General features: G+C 36.8%; 1 protein-coding gene across 2 annotated transcripts in view; it reads right to left on the bottom strand.

The window, feature by feature from the left end:
• Positions 1–4,758: 4,758 nt before the first annotated feature.
• Positions 4,759–24,667, bottom strand: part of PRIM2 (DNA primase subunit 2) — a 107,442-nt gene continuing 87,533 nt past the window's right edge. For both annotated transcript variants that reach the window (XM_034061243.1, XM_005153184.4), the window contains 4 exons: positions 19,666–19,792; positions 18,753–18,835; positions 11,417–11,485; positions 4,759–6,937 (listed from right to left, as the gene is read on the bottom strand). In XM_034061243.1, the coding sequence (XP_033917134.1) occupies positions 6,710–6,937; positions 11,417–11,485; positions 18,753–18,835; positions 19,666–19,792 (507 nt within the window). In that variant the 3' untranslated portion in view covers positions 4,759–6,709. The remainder of the gene's footprint in view (positions 6,938–11,416; positions 11,486–18,752; positions 18,836–19,665; positions 19,793–24,667) is intronic.

The following is a 24,667-nucleotide window of genomic DNA, read 5'->3' as shown; positions in this document are numbered from 1 at the left end:
TAATGGCTGATACAGGTTTAGGTCTACTAAAATGGAGGGAAAAAAATAACATAGGGAACAAACTTCATCACTGGCAATAAGCTCCAACTGACTTTAAGAAACTGTAGTAAGAGACCATAATTAAGAAATGCAGCATTTTTCCAAACAGATTAACTACGATTAAAAGCTTTTTATTTATTTATTTTTTAACATTTCCCAGAAACACTGGATCACTACTGCTGAAGACTGGAAGTAAAATTTTTGAAGCAGCACTAAACTCTAATGAGGAAAACCAGCAATTTTAGGGTTTGTTACATGTTCAAAACCAAGCTCAACTACTATCTTTTTGAGAAACTGGATCTGAACTGAGAGCCAAGAGCACTTGGTGGCTGGGATTACTGCAGAGATTTGAGCAGCATTCCCAGAGCACTGGGCTTAGTGTGTTTTAAATTCTGCACAACAGACAATGGAATAAATATTGAAACTATCACATAATAAGAACATTGCTTGCAAAAATAAGTGTTACTGCTACAGCTATTATTTTTTTCAGACATAAAATCAATTTATCAAAAGTACTTTAGCAGAACTAGTTATAAAGCTATATGTTATATGGGAACAATTTTCTCCACCTGGGCCCCAGGGAGGCAGCAGGCTTCCCTATGTGTGATTCAGCAGGTTTCTTGGTATTTTTCTAGAGCCAGCCACTTCCCTGAAACTTGTAGGTGGCCAAGCCACTGACACTCCAAAGACCTGAACACCAAGCAGCTGAAGCACACGTTTCTCACTCTTACATCTCTCTACTTAGATTGCCTCTATATACTACCCAAAAGCACTAGAGCATGTGTCTGAACCAAGGACACTTTGCAGCTTGGAAGATTAAATTCTTATTAAACTCAAAAATAAATTCAAGTGTCATAGACTTTAATGGCCAAGTCAGATTGTCTACTGTGAACAGTCCAACACAGACCATTACATCTCATCCAGTAGTTCATGCATCAGCTTGACTAGTTCAGTCTGAGCAAAGACATTTCTTCTGATCTAACTTGATTTTTACTGTTCGTTTTATAAGTGTTTCTATGAAGCATGGCAGAATTTCTGTTGGAGTTATACCTCTTACAATACAACTCTGACCCTGAGCAGAACATAACGTTCCTCTAAAAATTAAATGTTAAGATTATGCCACACCTACTTCTGCTACACTAATGTCCCTCACATTATCCCATGTTCATGAAGAATATTAATTAAGGTTTATATGACAAAATAGCTTCCAACTTGGCTGAGAACTTTCATTTCACCTAGAAAGATAACATCTTGTGATATTGTGTTATATTCATTGTGGTTATGTTTTATTTCTTAAGAGATATTGACAGTTCATACATCTTGCTGCTTTTTGCAGACTAATCACCAATTCCTGTTCTCCCTCAACAGATCTGTGTTGATATCACCATCCTGTCTGCAGCTATTAATCTAATTTTCACCTACCCTAACCCACTTCTGAAGTCTTCTAGTGCTTCCTGTTAACAAGTTAGTATTTAGCTATCTATGCCTATTTCCCAGCTACAATTCACCCTTGGCATTATTCCAGCCATTTTTATATCTGTTTTCCAAGCGATTTACCTATGTAAATGCTTCAGGTTCCTTGGGGTACTGAATTACACCCACTGATCATATCCTTTGTTTGATTCAAATAAGTTAGATCCTTCAGCAGTTGAGGGATTTAAACAAATCTTAGCACACAAGTGTGCTAAGGGGTGAAAGTCTGTATTTTACTTTTTGTTAACTAGACACCAAAGGTAGAAGTTTTCACAGAGAGAACACTGTTACCAGGAGTACTTCAGGAGTGAAGATCCATGTAGAAAAAAAAGGTTCATAGTCTCAAAATGGTCTGTTAGAATCAGTGACCCACTGTTGTAAACTAGGCTTCTGATTCAGAGAGCACAGTAACATCTGTAAGGTAGAAGGGATAATACAACATGAAAGGCAGTGACTGGAGAGCATGGCAGCAAGGACAGGTTACTCTGCTAATGTGAACCAAGAAGTGTACTTCATGTAAGTCTAAAAATCACCAAAACTAACATCTACCAGATAGCAGATAAGGAAGAACACAAAGGATGGTTATTTAAGAAGACTGAACAGCAGAAGTTTGTTAAAAGATTTATTTAATAAAGACTTATTTAGTAAGCCTACAGTGTAGTAAAAAGAAGCTGAAAAGTCCTTGACTTAGTTACATCCTGCTCAGCAACGGCTAAAACATTTGTGTGTTATCAACTTTATTCTCATCCTTCACACAAAACACAGTGCTGTACCAGCTTCTAGGAAGACAATTAACTTTACCCATGCCTAAACCAAAATAAATCACAAAGGCTTTAGAGTGAAATGTTCATCATCTTCAAGGGAATATCTCAGTCATTCCCATCTATTATGCTTTGACTCACACTGCTTATCACTATGAGTGGTTGCAAACTGGATTCCTTCTGGAAGAGTCATCCAAAAGGCACACCCTGCAATGTTCCTCCATCTCCTAATGATCACTACAGCTATATTGTGAGATCAAAACTAGTCCAAAGCAAAACTCTCAAAACATGCATGCCTTCAATACCATGTACTCAGCATCAGCTGTTTTACTGCATGCATCCACTTTTACTGTGTCATGATGGTTGCCCTCACTGTTCCCTTGATGGGGCAAAGCTCCACACATCAGCAGAGCACTTTATAAGCAACACCCAGCTTGAGAGCTCCTCACATCCTTCTGCTGAATGCCCATTAGTAAAGTTCACTTTTTCATTAGGTCTTGAAAGGCTTTGAAGTCAAAGATTGTTTTGTGGGTTTTGATGCTAGCAATTCAAAAAGATCACAGGCTATGGATCATCATTCCTTTTCAAGCATCCACCTCTAAATTGAACTGTGGTACATTTAAGATCAGATGTGAAGAAAAGCACTTCCCACATTGTCCTGGGTTCAGCAGTAGCAGTCATTTTTTCTCCTTCTTAGTAGCTGGTGCAGTGCTGTGGTTTTGACTTTCAGTCTGGGAACAGCACTGATAACACCGATTTTTTTAGTTACTGCTCAAATATTTGGTCTGACCAAGGATTTTCCGAGTCTCATGCTCTGCCAGGGAAAAGGGGAAGCTGGAAGGAAGCAGAGATGGGACACCTGACCCAAACTAGCCAAAGAGGTATTCCATAGCACAGCACATCATGCCCAGGATGTAGAACTGGGGGCAGTTACCTGGAAGGGCTAGATCACTGCTGGGTCGGGCTGGGTATCAGTCAGTGAGTGATACTGTATTCTCTTCCCTTGTTATTTCCTTTATCATTATTATTATTGGTGGCAGCAGCAGTGGTTTTGTGTTATACCTTAGTTACTGGACTGCTCTTATCTCAACCAGTGGGAGTTACATTCTTTTGATTCTCCTCCCCATCACTCCGGGAGTGGAGGGGAAGAAAGGGCAGGACAGGGAGTAGACTGCGTGATTCTGATTTATGGCCTGGGCTTAAAGCACGACACACACAAGCACCATAGCTGCACAAAGCTATCTTTATCACAGTGCCTCCCCTCAGAAATGCACCCAAATATTAGTATATTCTTTACTGACCTGGAGTATATAGGTGTTTTGTCCAGAACAATTTCAAACTTCAGATTTCTGTACATCTCCTGTTGGCTTTTTTTCCCAAGTAACAAAACATAACAAAACTTACTTAGGAGAGTTGATGCTTGCAAGAAGATTCATCTGTAATGCTTTACCGATGAAAAACATTTTCTGGGGTTTTGTTTAGTTATTGATTTGATTATTAGTTTATTTGGTTATACAGTTTGTTATTACTTTTGACTACTGCATAATCATATCGGGGTCACTTGGTTTTCAGAATCCTTATCTTGTGACTCAATATAAGTTTTAATAGCACTACTACTATGCAGGAAGTGTTTCAAATGAGTTATTTACATATTCTTAATGACTTTGCCTTTCTAATTTCAAACAGCTCTATAATCAAGGAAGAAGTGATTCTGAGTGAATTTACAACACATTAAGAGTTTAGAGATCCTTCATGTCCAATTGCTCAAAAGGATTCTCATTTTGAGTTTTTCTACATTATCAATTTTAAAATATTCTGCATTCAAAGAAAAATCAAATTATCCAAAAATATGCAAAATGTGAAAATTACCATTTTCTTCAAATAGCACCAAAAGCATTAATTTAAATCTTTTGCTACTTACTTGTAACTGTATAGTATAATTTGTATACTTTTCTGTTATATACTTTTTTATAGTCATCCTGACAGGTAATAAAAGGGAACAAAATACAGTGTAAAGCTATTTGTAGTACTATTACTCAAGAGAGGTAAACTCACAGTAATGAAGCAAACCAGTGAAGGACAAAGGCTTTGTCACAAACTGTTATGTTTGTTGCATTTCACATTAAGATTTTTCATTCAGAGGATTTGTGCCATTATATTCTCTCCCTTGTAAAAGAGACTTACTTTTTATATGTTGTATCAGAATTCCTAAAAATAAGTTTATTCTGCCAATGTAGCAATCTGTTGTGAGGTACTGGAACAGGCTGCCCGGAGAAGTTGTGGATGCCCCTCCCTGAAAGTGTTCAAGGCCAGGTTGGATGGGGACTTGAGCAGCCCGGTCTAGTGGAAGGTGCCCCTGCCTATGGCAGGGGTGTTAGAACTAGAGGATCTTTAAGGTTCGTTCCAACCCAAACCATTCTATGATTGTAGAACACATGGAAGCAGCCCATTCCCAGCATAATAGATCTTGAAGTACACATAAAACTCAGAAATTAAGAGCTAGGAGTTTTATTCACATAGCCAGTGACAATGTCTACATGAGCAGGGTTAGGGTACAACAGAATGTTTCTACTAAATCAGATATTACAATTTCCCTTGGCTGAGAAACACCACCTGCATTCAGTTCCTCCACCACCTCCCAGCTGTTTCACTTAGGAACATAAATCTCATTGTAAAACTGAAACCATTTCCCTTCTAGCAAAAGGATCCATGATGTCCACTAAGGCACTTCCAACTCAGGCAGTCAGTAACGCAAAATTAGAGGACAGTTACTGCTTGCAAGGACACTTCAAAACCCTAAGGTCAAGTTTCTTAACCATCTACCAGTGGACTTCCATACATTGGGTAGGGTGCTGCCAGGAGCTTAATCAGCAAGAGAAATCAAGCCCATGGCTGTTTTTAAGTCCTCCTTGTTTCCTGGGCCCAGAACCATCAGCACCCTGCAGGATTCAGGTGCTGAGCCTTTGCTCAGGGTGGACTTCTACAACTCCTTTGAATATACAATATCCAAATGAGTATGAGGCTTGGTACTTTACACAAAACAGCCCCTAAATAAATTGATGAATAATTCAAGGAAGAGAAAAAGAACAATGAATCCTGGCAGATTCTCTTCTAACAACAAACAACTTGTTTTATTTTTAAAGCCTGATGTTGCACTGGCCCTGTGTGAGTTATGTGCCTTTAGGGGATCACTCTTCATATGAGTCAAAGATCTACAGATAGCCTAAATTCTTATGCATAATCAAACAGTCTTCAGTCCAGCCACAATATTAATAGTCAATGATTGCAGAGAAAGCATTTGACATAATACAACTGCCAAATGTTACCTATTCATACACTCTCTTGAATCTATCCTTTTCTATAGCATACACACATCTTTCCACTGCCCATTGGGGTCCTGGAACCAACAGTAGTAAGGGTCCCACGTTACTCATCACAAGTAGTAGGATGCCAGTGGTGGGGATTGTTCTTTCTTCTCTCCATAGTCCACCTGGAAAATTACAAATTTCCAAAACCATTCTATTTCTTGTTCCTTCTTCACTGGTCTGGCAGTTCCACATTACAGCCAAATAATGTGGTTTACTCATGTACTAGCTATACCTGGAGCTTCCACCTACTGCATGGTGACCACTGCTCGACTGAATGCTGTCCATGTGTTAGGCAACTTAGGATTTGAGGAATGGGTGGAATTTAGGTGACTTTAAAGCTGCTAAGGTAAACACAGCTGTTTAGCTTAGCAGGATACTGGAGGCTAGAGCCACACTCAGGCATTGAGGAAATTGGAAAAGGAACATATGCTAATAAGTTTTTAACTTCTTCAAATAAGTCAGACGGTAGAGTATCAGCTTTTTGGATTACCTTCTTAGGCATCTAAAATAACTGCTTATGTTCAACCACCAAAACAAGCTCTCTAAATTTAGTTTCAAATTAAGAAGCTGATTTCCTTCAGGTCCTCATGCAGAAAAAAGACAGAATCCTCCAGAGGGTAATTTTGATCATAGGAACTCCTACTTAATTACCACCCAAATATGGCTAAAAAACCCTAAAACAAAACAAAAAAATTCCACAAGCAATTTATTTATTAAGCAGAAATATATAAAAGTGACCACAAAATGGGATAAAAACAAACATTTTGAGGAAATACAAAAAAGGTATATCAAACAAAAATCACCAAATTGTGAAGGAACTTTCATTTCCAATCCTTCTACATGCCATTGCCTAAAGCAGCAAGAGTAAGTACTGGATTAAATTGCAGCTTCAGTACCTATCTTTCTTTTCTTCAGTCTATTTAAAGCACAAAACACCCATTTCTTCCAGGAAGTGAAATGCATATTCCTTAGCATAATGAAAAATCCAGCTATAGAAGGGAAAGAAAGAAAACAAACAAAAAAACAAACCAAGGGAAACAAAACAAAAAGAACAAGTGACACAGTTGCTTAATCTTCAGCGAAGTATTCGTCCAGGCCCTCCAGCTCCGCATCAGCCGTTGCTTTTGAAGACGTGGGAGTAGAATTTGAATTCGTGCCTTCCTGACTATTATTTTTTTGTTGAAAGTTTCCTGAATTATTTATTTCCTTCTTTAGTTCTCTACCACCATTTAACAGCCTTTGACTCTCTGTAAAATACTGATTAGGATGATTCAAAGAAAACCCAATGTCATCAACCTGCACATAAAAGAAACACTGAGTTATTATGTTTATTTCAAAAAGTCATCTTTTTCACATTCAAGGACAAGTTAAGTAGCAGTTCTGATTTTGCTGAAGAAGGTGGCATCTCTTTGTAAATACTACCCCAGTAAATATTAGCATGACACAGATTTACATTCATCACAAAATATCTTCCTTCATGTTAGAAGAAGAAAAACCACTACTTTGCATATTCAAAAGATATATTTCACACTGTCCTTGCTACAGTACAGAAAAACAACACCCCAAAATATATAAAACAACACAAGTAAATGGCATATAATTCCACATTTAGGACAATCAAACCTACACATTAAAATAGCATTTCCCTACCTGAAAGAGGGACTCAGACAAGTCTGAGTGCAAATGACAGCAGGGAATATTACTATAAGTTGTAACAACTGCACAATATAAATACAGATCTTATGTATCAGTGTGAAACTGTGAATGGAAAGGGGTAGCCAAAAATGTAATATTTGCAAGCCAGAAGGCTAAGACAGAAACCCAAAAGATCTAGCTTATCTCCTCTCCATCACTGCCAACATCAGCATCCAGAAACTAGATGAACAAGCACTGCCAAAGAACATTAGTCTTCCGTGGAAAACAACAAAGAAAACTAACATAAAAGAAGAATATTTTTATTGCTCCTCTCCACTAATAAGCACATTCTTTAAGGTCCATTATTATTTGATAAATGAACATTCAATTAATGCTTATCAAATATTTCAAATCAACAAAGCTTTCTGTTTTCAAAGTAAGCTATGCTGACAATATTCACTACAAATCTCAGCTATAACCTTTGTATTTCTTTTGGGAGGCTCAGAAGTTGGAAATGCTTGCTTTAAAAGATGCTCCCACCTCCTACTCAGGCAATCTGCACCCTTTTTTTCCTGTTGGTTCATGTGAATACTAAGAACATTTTAAGAGAAATACTACTCTGGAGAAACTTTGGCAAACCTTCCAAACCTGGGATATATGAAACCAAGGAAGACTAAGAAATATATACTGTTCATTTTCTGCTCCCGCTATTTTCCCTTTTTCCCAGAAGGGTGGAGCTAATTCAAGCATAACAAGCAACTTTGCACACACAGAGCGTCTCATGAGGACACATACCGTGGCTGATTAAATATGCCAAAACCCATCAGTTTAAATTTCAGCCACTTGTGAAAAATCATAAAGCAGAGGATCAATGTGTGGTCTAAATGGCACCCTGATTAAATGCATTACCACTGCCTAGCTTAGCTCCATCAGAAAAAGGTGACAGGTGTAACAAAATCTAATTCAGACATGAAGAAGACATTAGCAACTGCAGTAAGTGACCTTATTTGAAAAATCTTACAAATAAGTGACAGGACCAGCACACTAATTTGGTACTCAAAGGCACAAAAGCAGAAAAATAAAAGAAACCCAAATCCACCAATGAATTTCATTTCAGTCTTATCTGGATGAGTTTCTGCCAGCCAGCTTTCATCCATGCTCCAATTTCCATTATGTTGGAACTAAATTACTTTAAAAAAAAGACTTAAAAAGAAATGATATAGTGAAAACTTGTCTTTCCTAGAAGAAGCTCTTAATTAGCTCTGGATTTTTTAACTTTAAAAGCTCAGTTTTCTTCAGACCAATTTAAGAGTCACTTTGTAACTCTTAATTTTGTCCTGAACTTATCTCTCCCCAGCAAATTGGAATAAGCTGTAGAAGCAGCTCATTGTATGAATGAAATCTACAAACAAATTTTCAGAGGTGACAGAAGGTATTTGGCTAAAATCCATTTACAAGTTGTTAGTTAAAATTGTAGTATGATTCCACGTACCATTTCCCCTTTGCAAACCTGAATACTACTAAAATAAAGCTCTACAAGATGAAGCTTAGATGATTCTATTTTAATTAAAAGATTTCTGCCCATTCATACTATCACCTTTTTCTGAAGGCCTAAGGAGGGAAAGAGGAAATTTTTCTCATAAAGATCATCTTAATTTATTACCTAGTGATACATAAATAATTCCATCCTGTGTAATTTTCAACAAGGTTCAGTGAGCATTTCTCTGCATAGTAATATTCTGCTCTGGCTAGAAATATACAAGAAATTTGACCACAAAAACAAGGGGTGAAGCATACAAAAATTTCCTGGCTTTTCATGCTAGACTGCTTATGTTACTTTATGTAAATTTACAATGTTTTTAGGTACGACAGATCAAAGCACATACATTTTAAAAGCTTCATCACTAACATAGCTAGAACTAGACTTCTCCAACAGCTTTATCCATTCACACCTTAAATCTACCTGGAGTCCACCATGGCCAAAGAAAAACTTATTTTCTGGGCAATCAAAAATTTAAGCTTATAACATGTATTGACCCAAGTGTAAAGGCCTGTCACTTTGGTAAGAATAGTTTATTCCACCTCAGCAGTGATACTAACATAAGACTGCTTTTAGATTCAAAAGATTTTGCACGTACTGGTTTTCACACAAACACCAATTGTGTTTTCCCGCTATAGCAAATCTTGTTTTGAAAAACCTGAAACAACCATTTTGAAGCTACAATATCTTTGAGTTTTAACCAAGAACTTTTAAAATGACAGCTGATAATGCTACAGCTAATACTACAGAAGAAGCATGTGAAGGAATCGTGGTGCTACAGTAAGTTATATCAATTAACCACATCCCTAAAAAGGTCTTCTTGCAATTTGATCACAAAGGACTAATGAAAACAGTTTTTGCACATGGTTTTAAATAAACTAAGTGATTCTTCTGTACCATGAAGTTTCTTATGTGTCACATGTCATTTACTTCTTAAAAAAAACCCCACAAGGATTATAAAATATCAGTATTCAAGAATAAAATATTTAGAGATAAATATTAGATATAGATAGTCAGCCGTTACAGCTATAACTGTAACAAGTAACTAATATACAGCAATACTCATGTAACCAACATTAACATCATTGGTTCCTTTGGAACATAACTCAGTGACACGGGCATTAGCCACTGAGACATTCTTATTTATTCACAATACTCAGGCTCGTAAAACAGTAGATTTATACACAATCAGATTTTAAAGTACTAACTATTTCTGCAGGCAGCACACTGTCACAAAAAACATTTCTTTAACCTCCTAGTAGCTCATAGCTGCTAGCATCAATCTCTTTTTCTGGTCTACATATACATAGCCAAGATCTCCAGACTGGACTGGAAATATCTTTCTCTGGTTTGAGATGCCGTCCAATTCAACCAACTAAAGTAAAATAAAATCTTGCCACCATCATGACTATTATGACTGAACAACATATCCCATCCCTGGAAGTGTTCAGTGCCATGCTGGATAGGGCTTTGAGCAACCTGGTCTAGGAGAAAGTGTCCCTGCCTGTGGCAGAGGAGATTGGAACTAAATGATCTTTAAGGTCCCTCCCGGCCCAAACCATTTTATGATTCTATAGTTCTATGATTACTGTGACTATTTACTTTGAGTTATGGTTACACTGCTTACATTTTCAGGATGTTATGTTTGGAGTGATGGTATTTGTCTTCCCAAGTAACCATTATACTGGATACAGGTTCAGAGTATACCTTTACTATATATTCACACATATAACTGCTGGAAATTTGGGGGGACAGTTCCATTTAACTCAAACGTGAAAACCAGTGAGAACAAAAAAGTTAATGGTAAATGTCATTTAATCCCCATCCACATTTTTAGCAAGGCTGTTACACAGTCTGCTGTTTGAAAGGGATGTTTCCATTTTTTTAGTTGTTAGAAAAAACATCTAAGAATCTTCATTGCTTCTGCTTCATTGGTTTTTCCTGATGACAAGGAATCTTGAACTGATGCAAAAGCTAGTTCTTTGAATCAAGAAATCACATAGCAGACAGACTGCAGCCATTTACTATCTTACAATTTTGTGGAGGATCTTACTTTAACTGTGCCTGTGATTAAGCAAATGGGAAAGATCTGAGAATGTTCAACTTGATTTAACAACTAATCACACATGACTAAGGATGTGGAAAAATACCAAGTGAAAATTAACAACGTTAGCTATGTATGTGCTGGGAGATTAGAATTTTAATAACACTTTTCAGATTCTTTTTGTTTATTTTCAAGGTATATCTCAAAAGATCAAACTTGCGTAACAGGTTAAAAAAACAGACTTGATTAAAACCAGCATTATTGAAAAAATAGAATGGCCTAAAATAGGTAAAATTCGACAATATTGACATTTCCAGAAAGAAAGCATAACTCACTACATCTTGTAATGCTGAGGGTACTAATAACATCAATATATAAATGCTGAAAATAACAAAAAAAAAATTTGAAGTTATTGAAATAAAATCTAACAAGGCAAGACAGCTAATGATGGATGTGAAAACTGCAAATAGTCTCTTGGCTTCAAGCATGATTTCCAAGGCCTTCCTCAAGATAAAGGCAGTGATTATAGTTTTAATAAAAATTCAGAGGTACTTACATAATGTGTCAACTCAAAGTACTTCTGACAGGCCAGCTGATAATGCATGCCCTTCACCAATTCCAGGATCTATACAGAGGGAGAAAAAGGTAACCAAGTCAGATTATAAATCTTGTTGATACCTACCAGGTATCAAGGTATTTTGCCACAGCCTTGTATAATAGCTCACATAAATTTGCAGCACATAGCATCTTTGACATCTGTGTATCCTACTAAAAACTAACAACATTTAGACATACTGTTGTTCTTTAAAAATACCCTGGCTACATTAAAACAAGATAAAACAGCAGGAAGACACAACTAGTCCTTAAAAAACAATTTCAATACTCTTAACTTCAATAATAACTTGAATCTATATTTTGGTAATATAATTGTGACAGTTATTGTCAAACTATCATACTGCAGCATCTCTTCCATAACTGCAGACATAAATCTAGTAAGTCAAGTGGTTGAAGCATGAAGCAATGATGGACACAATTTGTATTTTTATTTTCCACATTAACAGTTCGTGCAGATGCAGAATAAAATACTACTGTGCTTTCATCAAGACAATTTAATGCAAATCCCTTAGACAAGTATCTGTGAGAGGGGAATGCTTTTACTTTCAATCAGATTTGTCCTTTTTGAAACGAAGTTATTTCTAGTCAAGCTCAGCAGAATACATGAGCGAATGGCCTGTTTTGAACACCTATTAGGAAAATCATGCCATCTTTTGTAAATACAATTTGCTTCCCAATTCTACTTAAGGTAATCTTCTCTGTGCCGCATAAAGTCCCATTCTTATCACCAGAATGTAATGCCAGTTGAAATTTTTTTAAGTTTCATCACCTCCTCCATCCTTTACATAATCAAAATGCGTGCTCTCTCTGCTTATCAAACAGAGAAAATTGCTGGAATTAAGAGAGCCTCAGTGGAAGGAAAAATAGTTTTTAAGAAATGTTAATTTCAAGCCCCTTTCCCAAGGATGACCTTTGTGTCAAACACAGCAATAAACTTCAGCTTAAATCCCTGCCGTACTCATTATTGGATGCCGCCTCGTATTTATTGGCAGATGTATAAATAAATTACATTTGCTGAATGGATAAAAACAACATCACAGTGCCAAGAAAGTACTTAGCCACATTGTTTCTCCGTAATAGTCCAACTGATTACATTTTTATCCCTCTTGCCACCTCCTGTTAAATCTTCTGCAGAAGATCAAGGCCAAGGCCAACTAGGCAATGAAGTCTGAAATGTGGATCTCTCTGTGTATATACTTTTTCTTTATTTTACTTCCTTCCTCACTTGACATTGACTGGAAAAATTAGTGTCACATTAAGCAGGTATGGACTGAAGAAAACTCAGCTTTCTAAACAGTTTAATTATATGTTGCCTTGTGCTTCCCTACTTGTTCCTTACAATAAAATCTATGCCATGCAAAAGAGCTATCTTTATTCTTAAGTAAATGCTAACAACATCGTATGCACGTATTTCCTTTAAAAGTATTTGACCCACCTGTATGTACTCTGTTAAATAGTATTTGACCCACATTTAAGGTGGAAAAAGGGACTTCACTGAATCAATGCTGCTGACATATGAAAGCCATAATAGTCACATTATCAGAGTTGGCCTTGAGGGACTTAAAATTCTGAAACAGGAACCATGTTATTTTGTAGCAGCTCAGTCTTTGTTGTCCAGCTACACTGCCCTTCCACCAAGAAACTACTCTCCCACATCCCTGAGACCTGTCTTCAGACCTCTCAGAGGCTATTATTAGCTCACCACACAGATTTTCTACTCTACTACTATGAAGATACATATCTTGCAGGAACCTCTACCAGCATTCTCCAGTGAAGTTCAGCAAATAGGTCTTCATGTCACTTCTTTTCCCAATATTGATAGAGTGCTCCATAGAACAGATGCCCACCAGGACAGACCACAGACTTGCATCCAGTTTGTTAAATTTATTAACATACTTGATTGCACTGGTAATCATCACTTTACACCTACCCCATTACCCTCTCCACCACATGAGCTCCCCCACTGCCTGATGGCAAATTTCAGCCAAATTTCACAAGTACAGATAACAAATGTGTACAATTCCTTCATGTTGATTAAAAGTGGTGCTTGGCTATAAAAGCCAGACCAACATTTCTGGCTCATTCAGAAAAAAGCAGTTACAATTCAGCTCCTACTCATTCTGAGAGGCAGCCAGAAGGCAGGTAAATGATAAGCCTGGTATTTAGCACATATGTAAGTTTAAAGCAGTGACATCACAGGGAATCAGGTTCACCTTCTGTATTTATGATCGGGTTGAGGAATAAGGGGCACATTAAACATATCCAAAGAAGAACAGGTTCAGTAGATTAACTGGTTTTAACAGGGAACAAGTTTCTAAGAAAGAAACATCCCTGGCAGTGTTCAAGACCAGGTTGGATGAAGCCTTCGGTGATATGGTTTAGTGTGAGGTGTCCCTGCCCATGGCAATGGGGTTGGAACTAGATGATCTTAAGGTCCTTTCCAACCCTAACTATTCTATGATTCTATGATTCTATGAAATTGCAGTAGATTGGAGCACAACTAGAAAGAAGTCCTGTGCGAGAGACACTGACAATCCTCTATTTAAATGAAACAGAATTATTCCTCATAATAAATCTTGTATTTCCTACTACATTTGTGCACATAATGAAAGCAAGCTTGCAGCTGTTTTTTACTAGTGTTATGCAGAAACAAACCTCCACTAACAACAGCAGCAATCTTTTCCCTCTACATATAGTAAGACATTTACATTGCATTGCTTTATTTTGAAAGTAAAGTTACATACCAAAGGACTGTTTTTGTTAGCTCCTATGTGCCTTTATCTTTTGCTGCCATCTGCAACTTGTTTTCCTGATGTTGCTTTACTGACTACTGATGAGGTTAAGATGATGTTTGGCAGCTGTACGCAGCCACCTGCTTTATAGATCCGCAGTATTCAAAGCTGCAATGTTGCATAGCAGGAGTTTGGCTCTGTAATTATCCATTGTTATTTTAGAATCCTAGAATAGTTAAGGTTGGAAAGGACTTTAAGATCATCTAGTTTTACTCAAAGTTAGTTTCTTTCATTTGAAAACTGCAGAATTAACTTATATTTTGCAAATTTAAATCTTTCTACTATAGATTCAGTTAAGTGTGATTTATTCATTGCTTTCCTTTTATTTCAAAGATGACTGAAGATACAACTGGATGCAATTGATAGAGCATATATGAACACATTCCAATTTCTTCTATTTCAGGCCACTTTGTGACCACCTCAGCACTAATCCTACCCCAGGACTCCCCAGTGCCCTTTGCTTCCTGGTCAGTAGAGCCATCTGTCCTTTCTGCTGCTTTTAGACGCTACCTTTATATTTTAAACTGATTTTGAAGATTTCATGTTTCTAAGGTACACATGTATAGTACAATTTCCTCAGATTTAAGCTGTTTTCCTTAAGGGACTGACTTCCAGGATGGAAAATCATCGTTACTGCTTTGCCAAAACTCCTTTTTCCTTTACACTCTTTGACTTGTCATTTGTAGTGAAGAGCACTTGATTACACAGTGTTCAGCACTGTACATGGTAGTACTTACAGCATTACATCAGATCAATTTCTCTCCTGCAATTTGTATCACAACTGTCAAAAACTGAACTGTATTCTAGCACACTTTAAAGAAATAAAAGAGGCAGTCATGATCCAGAAGAAGGTATTCATTAATATCTCTTTAAAATATCTGTATTTTTCCCTCCCCTTTTAAAGTACAGGTTTTCTAGCCTGTACTTCTTATCTCATGTATGTCAGTAAAGAACTCATTAGATACTTAACAAAATTAGATACTTAACAAAAGAGAAGTGAATGTCTAAATATGTTGATATGTTCCCATGTTTGCAGAGATAACCTGTGGGCAGCTTATTAAATGAAGACAAACCTTAACATAAACTGAATAAATCACTTTAAAAGGAAACAGCTCTAATGTTGGTTTGTTTGCTTGCCTGTGGGCTATTTTTCAAAGTTTTATACAGTCATCTGCTAAAAGTCAATGGTGTGAGCATCAAATCAAGAAGGGTTAATGCACCCAAGTATTCCACTTTTCTGTTTTCACATAGTTCTAAAAAAATGTGATACATTTTATGATTAGAAAATTTGTCTGGTTTTCAGTGACACATTTTTATTTAACTGACAAATCTACTTATTTTAAGACAATTATGCCTGGGTTTAGATATAATAAATAACCTGCATTCCTCTGTTGCAATGCTAAGTCAAAGTCTAGACTGTTATCAAAGATGAAAGCAAACATCTGAAATAATTCAAAATTTAAAACCGGCTACAAAAATTGCTTCATGTACATTGTAAGTATGCAACATAACAGTTTGGAGAGCTACGAAGTTTTTTATTTCACATGCGTGCTCTTTGTTGTCCTGTTTTGTCATCCTGAACTGCATGTTAATCCCTTTGAATTTTTTTTGTGTGTTTTTTTCCTTCCTTCTCTTCTAAACAAAAAATTCATGAGTAGTTTAATACATCATAAATTGGAGCTGCTGAACTGTGAAGACACAGCCCCTAATTCTGTCCACCAATTCCTGCCAACTCAAAATGAGCCTCATTCCTCTTCACCTTCCCCAGGTAAGCCTATAGTTGGATAATTTTTTTAATCTGTTTTACCATGTAGTCATAAGGCCAGCACAAAGAAAGGAATGGACACCAGCGGGACCCATTAACTGCTCCTGGAACTGAAGTCTAACGTTAAAGAAAATTCTCCACCCTAGGTTTCCCGCAGCAGAGTCTCAGCCCTCTGATTCTTAGAAAAACAATAAGTGAGTGGTACAGCAATAGGAACAGCTCAAGCCGGATGCCTTCAAGGGAGGGATCCAGAACAATGAAAAATGAAATTCCTGGGATTTTATACCCTTACATTCTGTGCACCTGACCATCACATGCTGTTGCTGTTCATATACTTTTCATGCACCTCTTGGGCCAATGGTGAATTTTGGTCTTCTTGTCCATCTTGTTTCACTGTCTCGAGGCAGGAGTAAAGCATAAGGCTCCAGCAACTTCAGGTATCAGTGCTAAGCACTACTCATGCTAAGAAAAACTACTCTGTTAAAACAACTCAGTTAAAGGAATTTGCCTAAACTTAATTCACAACAGTCAGCAACATCAGTTGCAGTCTTCCCTAGGAATCGCTGTGGTACCCCTGCAGGTTAATACCACATTCTTTCCAATTATCTTATCCTGTTCATCTGGACAAAACTCTTTCAGCAACAGGTTAACATCAGCCCAAGACTGGCCATGTATCAAAGAACAAGAAAATAATGATGCACACCAACAACCCACATTTTTCCTTAATTTGAGCATTTGACTTGTCCACAAAACAAAATCCTCAGCGTTTGCAGGTGATGGGTGTATATAAATACAAAGAGCCCAAAAGCAGTGCACAGTACAATTGCTCACCACCCAGTGACCAATGGCCAGCCTGACCTGAGCAGTCCCCTCCCAGTAACTCCCGCCGGTTTATATACTGGGCATGATGTGCTATGGTATGGAATACCCCTTTAGCTAGTACTGGTCAGGTGTCCTGTCTCTGCCTCCTCCTGGCTTCTTGTGCTCCTCCTCACTGGCAGAGCACAAGAGGCTGAAAAGTTCTTGATCAGGGTAAGCGCTGCTGAGCAGCTATAAAAAAACATTGGTGTGTTACTAGCATTATTTTCAGACTAAAGCCAAAATACAGCACTGCACCAGCTACTGGGAAGAAAATTTAACTCTTCCCCAGCTGAAACCAGGATAAAGATCAATTTCTGAAAACCCAGCCACAGCCAACTTTTATAACTATTAAGCTTTAGGGGAGGGTATTTTGTTTTGGGTTACCTTTGGTTTAACACTAGGAGTGGCCACTGCAGAGCCCTGTACCCCAACTGCACTAAAACTGACACCACAAAATTTGTGCAGAGGACAGAGTCCATTCCAGGACAAAGGTGACGCTGATGGAGATAGTTTTTGTTAATTCACTTTTGGTAAGAAAATGTAAGACTCCTAGTGAATCCCAACCCAACTATACAAGGGAAAAAAACCCCAAGCACATACACAACCACAAACTGAAACTCAATTTATATCAAGTAAGGAACTGTGCTAAATATAAAGATACTGTCCTACTGCTCGAATTCACTGAAGTCATAACCTATCCACACACAGTAAGGCAGCTAAACCAGCAAATCCTCGCCAATCTTTCCAATGATTACCAGGATAAAAATCTCACAGCAGCATCAATTTTTGATGCATATAAAATTGAGAAAAGCCAAAGTATCTCTACCGCCTGTCAGATACACGGAAGACTGTAAAATGCTTATTTATATGAACAAGAAAAAAAGAAGACAAAACCAAAAGAAAAACCATTTCTAGGAAAAAGTCTGGATATTTCTAAATTTGTAAAGAATGACTATGAGTGAAACTCATTAAAACTATTCTCTTTTAATTTGTACCTTAATTATTCCTTCCAAGAGAGACTACTCTAAGGGGAAGTTCCATATTTTTCTCTATCTAGTGCTAGCTTAACACTTCGTGGATGCCTGATAAGCAATGGTGACACTCCACACAAGCTAAAGATGACAACTTAAAGCAGGTTTTACCTATGGAACAGTTAATATACACAACTTTTTGCTGAACTGTCTCAGCTTAACTTGAACCCATGTATCTTCCTCCAGTTAAGACAATGTCATCCTTTTATAGACTCTTGCTAAAGATAGCAACAGAATCACAGTCCTTCAGTATACATGCTGAAAAGTTCCAATTCCCATGCTGCCCTTGCTGTATAAGATTTGGGTTTCAATTTCATGTTAACTTTTAAAAAACTGCTAAAAATCTCCACTTAATTTCACTATGCAGTTACATACATTTTGGTTAAGGGAAGTTAGTGCAGTGGATGATTAAGAACGTATTTTTTTAGTTTATGACAGAAAACAATTGTTTATGTGTACTGAATACAGAGTAGAGTCTTGCACAAATCACTGCAAGAATAAAAATAAATTTTCTCAAATACTGGCAGATTCCTTTAAACTTCTTTTTTATCATAGCGCAGTAAAACAAAGTGAAACAAAATTCTGAACTGTATCCACTATAGTAATAAACCAACTCGTAATATTAAACAATGAAAGATGACAATAATCAACACATCAGTGGAAGCACTAGAGCCAGAAAGCCACGATTCTGGTTTAAACCTTTTATAAGAAGAGGTACTTCACAATACATACTGACAAACTGCATATAGCATTCCTAACCAAACAGAAAGAACTGAAAGGCAGTGCCTTATTAATATTAACAAAAGTGCCAACCAAAATATGCCTTACCTGAGTTATTCCACTGGGAGCGATCTTGTACGACTGCAGCTTCTGCTTCAATAGCTCAGGATCACTGTGGCGGAATGGGCACCCTGACAGTAAAAAACACGTAATCTCATAAACAAGGCTGTTTACCCAGGAGTTAGCGCAGTAAGGCACTCAAGAGACCAGCTAAGCTGCTCCTAATTGTCTAACAGCTTATTAATAAAGAAAGTTAATTGCCCATGTGTACAATTCCTTACTTCTTTTAATAATTACTCCACCGCACGGTTATCAAGGCACCACAGGCTCAAGAGTTACACAAAATATCCAAACATAACATGCCACAGTTCACTGTCAGGAAAAGAATTTTAGTTAGCTTTGTACTAACAGTGATAGCACTGCTACATATAATAGCTGGGAAGAAAAAAAAAAACAGGAAAAGACAAGCAATAAGAGCCAACTGGTCTTTAAAGCACAGTCCTTTGAAAAAAATATTACTTAAAAAATACCTTAGAAAGTTCCATCATCATTTAAGAGTGAGGGGAGTTTTGTCCTAGAACTGGTTTTGAGATACAACTAAATGAATAACTTATTACTAAAAAAACAGCAGTGAAACCATTCTGGGTCTTCCATGTTTAGTCACATAGAGGAATAATGATTTAAAGTACCCTAGCAAACTTCAGAATTTCTGCACAATTTAATTAATCTCAAGACACCTCTAACTGGTCACTTTTTACAGCATCTGTTCACTTAAAGTCCCTTGCACTCAATGTCTAGAAAAACAGAAAAAGAGCTATCCAGTGTGATCTAAAGAGAACAGTGCAAGACCACTATGGCCTTGAAGTTAAACATGTAATTTAAAAGACTACAGAAGCAAGTAACTCTCTAACCAAGGCTTTATGCTGGTTTTAAACTTCCCCTCTCTCCCCAAAGAACTCACCATGGTAATCCCCTTGACTTGGTGGATTGGACATGATAATCTTCATGCAGCTATATGGGGTATAATCAGTTCTCTTCCCTTCTCTTCCATAGTTGTGGCGAATGCTGTAAGCGTATCCTTTGTCAAACTAAATAAAAGCAAAAGAATTCTTGCATGTTGTGCCAGTGATTCTATTTGCTCTGTAAACAGAAATACTGGACAACAAAATAAATCTTACAATCATATTCAAACTGAGAAAAATCAAAACCTAGTTACTTGCTGCTAGCTTTGATTTTTGCGCTACATGGTATACACATACATGTGTTGTGAGAAGTGATCATGAGAAGTAATCTAAAGTCTTTTCAGCTGATGCAGTAATCACTTCAAAGATAAAATAATTTCAAGATCACAGGTTTGAACCCCATGATGTTAGTAAGTGGAGATAACACAGCACTTTAAAATCATAAATTGATTGCTTTATCAGGGCAAACACCAGAAATATAGATTCTTTTTACTCAGGTTCATATTCTTATTCTCCCAAAGCATAATGTTTCATCTATACTTTGTTTCAACACTGAAGTTCAATTCCTTATATTCTAAAATAGAGTACACTTCACTTGTACAAAAGAGAAATATTCTAGCAAATCTCTTTTGTCTAGTGATAGATTATCAGCTCCTCCAATAAAATGAAATCCTCTAAAGTAATACAGATGTAAACAGATATTTATCTTGGCAGCTGAATACAGTACTATCAATATAACATTTTAGATAAGTCCTGTGGAGAACATGCAATGATACGAGTTCATGTTTTTTTATAAGTGGCAACAGGTGACAGAAATTCTGTAGTAGATAGAATCAGGCAATCTAACATACATTAGTTACTATAAGACATCAAGAAACATTTGTTCAAATACTGTACTGCTAGTCCTGAAAACAAAACAAAACCCCAAATGGAATAAGATAACGAAGCATCATATTTAAAATTACACATCCTCAGACTCTCTTCTCCTCAAAAAAGCTATGAGAGTACGTGAATAAAACTCTGCTCTTGCTCAATTCAAAATTTTGGCATTAACCTTATACAAAGTTCTGCATCTGAATATAAACAACTACCAGAAGAATTTGTTTTTTTCTCCAAAACCACTTTAAAATAATTCTGTACTCTGGTATTTTATAAGACAAGATAATATACTAAGAAAAATCATTCAAGCATACAACTGGCAGCACTACTGCTTCAAGGATACTCTCATTTTGACATGTAAAAGCATTTTTCTGTTTGGCCTTTGGCCTTCCAAAGAGTAATTCAGTATATTCATATACCTAGTAGAAAAGTTAGTTCCTATAGAACACTTTAATGTTTCTGAAAAATGTAATTGAAAATCTATAATTTAACATGCAAATACATAATGAACATGTATAAAAATATACACAACCTTTGAGAATAAAATTCTAAACTGCATCTGGTTCAAGAGGTAAAAAAGTAACTTCTCTGTCAAGATGCTAGTCATAATCAAAGTCAATATATCAAGAAGAGTAACATTCAACACTCATTCCAAATAAGGTTCAAGACATCCAAAGCTCTGAACAAACACAGGAAAGAGACAGAATAAATACATAGCATTGTGCTTTCCAGCATAGCCACAGGCAGGACCCAACGCGTAGGAATGTTCTTATCAAGTCAACATTTTGGCTTAGGAGAGAAAAAAACTGTTTGGAGGAATAGTAAATCAACAGCATTTTTGCTAGCAACAGAGCTGGGCTTGCAAACTCTTCATTAGAAAGAAGAGTAAGACTGTATCATGATCTGTAGATATGTGCAAGTACTTGGGAAATTACAGGAGAACAGGTACCCTTGCCCTCTTAGAAGGGCAAGCAGCAGCAGAAAACATCAAATACAAAGATTCACAGCCTCTGAGTGAACTTGCTAACTAAAGATGGAGTCTAGAATCCCACAGCCAGTTATTCTTCCATCCAGAATCTGTGGAATCTTTCCTCATTTTTTACTAAAAACAAATGAGAGCGTATTTCATTTGATTAACAAAGGACATCTGAGCAAGCAGTTAGATTATTTTTCTGTAAGGGAAAAGCAAATCTTGAGTGCTTCAGGATGTATTGCTTAGTTTACTGGAAAATTAACACCCCTCTTTAACATGTCTGTATACCAAAATCTTGAGCTATGCTTTTCATATCACTTGCCTTAACACCCACAGAAATTATTTTTACTACCTAACTCATTATTTTATGCTGAGAAGCAGCTCTTGCAGTAAATAGAAACAACAGCTACATAGTAACACAGCTTTGGGATGGGTTAGATATTTTTGCATTGCTTTCTTGTAATCCTGTTTGCATCTCAAGAGTTTTCACAGTGGCAGAGAGTAACATAGCTACATGGTGCAAGTTACTACATGCACAGTTACGTGCTTTAATAACAGCTCTCATTCTTGTGATTCAGCATTTCTTAATACTGATCAAGGAAACAAAGTTTTAGCAGGACCAATACCCAACAGGCTGTGTGGTCATCCTCGTTGGACAGAAACCATGAATTGCAGTATTTCATTTCAGAAAATACATCCTCTGGCACAGCCCTTTCTGTACATTGGCAGATGAACTTAATAATCACTCATTATTTCCTAATGTCATTACTCTAGGACGTGCACAGATTACAGTCCCCCTCAGAAGCAATCCCTTTTGCCACCAAAAGCACCAAGGTATTATTAGACATGTTGGAAATATATAGAAACAAGGTAGAGGTAAGGAACTGTCCCTTCCTATTTATTCTAACACCCCAAACTGAAGTGGTAGGATTTTCACAGCTCCTTGAACAAAATAAGCAAATTACACACAGCACACACCATGCATGTAGATGTTTGGAGGGTCATTCTAACTGCGTTATAAATTGCTTGGATTGAAACTATTTCAGAAAAACAGTTTAAAAACCTATAAAACTACTATTACGGTGTACTCTAACTGCAATTTGCTATAAGGTTATTATGGTAAAACACTCCAAAGGGTCAAAACTCATATTAAGTTATTTGACAAGTCACTTTTTTGCCCCGTAAGAACTTTTGAGGTTTTTATTGAAGCCTGATATGAACTTGCTTAAAAATAATGATGCTGCAGGCATCTGTATATTTCCCATGCACTCTGTGTGACGGTTTCCACTGAGACAAAAGAATATGGAAGCAAAAAAATCTTTCTATTATCATAGAAAAGCTGGCAATGCATTTATATCACAACATAATCTGAGCTAAATATCAATGAAAACTTACTGGCAGTTACAATAAACCAGTAGTGTTAAAGCAACGTCATTATACAACTTATTATCTACTGCTGGTAAAACTTGAGAGCAGGGATTCTCTGCAACTTTTTAACTGTATGGCCCACTTCTCAGCTATCTGTTATTTTGCTTCTATTTAGCTCTGAGTTTCCAAATGCTGACAGGCATTTGTAATTTATGTGCAGGGTGGATGGGCCACGGCTTAGATGAGGGAGAAAAGGATCAAGAAATATGTCTTGTTAAAGCAATGAACTGGTAAATACCAAAGCCAAGAAGCTGAGGCAAAGAGAACCCTTTAAGAACATCTCTATCAACATCTGTCATTGATGTTGGAATGTGCAAATCCTGGGATTAGCAGCAGTGTGAAATTTTGTTTTAAAAGACTGCAAGCTTTAGCTTGATCCCTGAAGATACAAAGTATTTTCAGGACTTCTCTTTCCTCCAAGCATGGCTGTAGAACACACGTGATGCCAAGTCTGAAATGCACTGCTGATGACAGGTGAATAACTTTGAGTTGCTGTGCATCAGTGTTTGTTGAAATGAACCAAGGGGACAAATGTATGGTACTTAATGTACTAATAATGATCCTGGGTATCCTGGAACAAGCGACACCAAAGCTTTCTAAGATTTCTCCCTACAAGAAAACTAATCTCTTAGCACTGTTTAGTGGGACTAAACCAGTAGTCTAAAGCCAGAATCAAGGAGGCTGGGGGACAGCTCACTGGGTAGAGATGAGTCTGCTATAGCAAGAAACTTATATTTTGCTTTTCTGTAGTATATTCACATGAGTATCAGACTAATGCCAGTCAATTTGCCCTGTATCTGTTTAATATACTGTGTTAGACAACTTTCACTAGAAGATATCCAAGTTATAAATCAGTGTGTAAGTGCATTAAAATATGTATAAACTATCCATTTACAACTGGTATAGCTTGATGCCAGATTTCTACATTCCAGATAGGAATCTAAGGAAATCTTTTTTTCAATAAATTCTGATCATATAAATGCACAGAGTATCTTTGGATATGGAATGAGGATGTGCATCAAATGGACCATTTGGCAGGTATATGCTCTTCTTTGAAGAAAAGCTTTTATCAGACGAAGCAGGGATGGATGGATCATGCGTACCTCATAATTATCAATTTGACACAATTGAATACACTTTCAAAAGAGAACAATAACAAACAACATTCCCAAGGCATTCCAGTGACTACGGAATAAGTATGTCATGACTGAGTTACTTTCCTTATATCACTTTATTGTCATATTTGCAGATTAGTATCTGGAAACAGAACTAGGTCCTCCATAAATTTTGTTATCAATTCTGACATTCAGCATGTATGTTAGGGTGGAAAATAATTTGCTGACAGATCTTTGTACGCTCAGGCTCGCACTTCCGCAAAACTTTTCATGCTTTAGTACTTTTATATACTTGTGCAAATTATTATGCATCTATTCCTTACAGTCCTGGGAGATTTATTTATTTAAAGTCTAACAGCTAAGCAGAATGATGGCAGTAATTTTGTCTAGCTTCTTGGCTGACCACCAGATTAGTTCCAACTCTGCAAAATTCAAAGAAGTAATGGTTTAACACCTTCTTTTTAAACAGTCATTGGGTAATTTCCTGTCTAAAATTGTTGAGCCTGTATGGATAACAGCTTTCAATTCATAAATTTATCACACACACTTGTGTATCTTCTGAAGTAATTTTTTCACTTTTTCATCCATTTCCTAGGCAGTTGCTCA

Source organism: Melopsittacus undulatus, chromosome 3 (genome assembly GCF_012275295.1).
Source record: "Melopsittacus undulatus isolate bMelUnd1 chromosome 3, bMelUnd1.mat.Z, whole genome shotgun sequence".
Lineage (NCBI taxonomy): Eukaryota > Metazoa > Chordata > Aves > Psittaciformes > Psittaculidae > Melopsittacus > Melopsittacus undulatus.
This window is presented reverse-complemented; position numbering and strand designations above follow the sequence as displayed.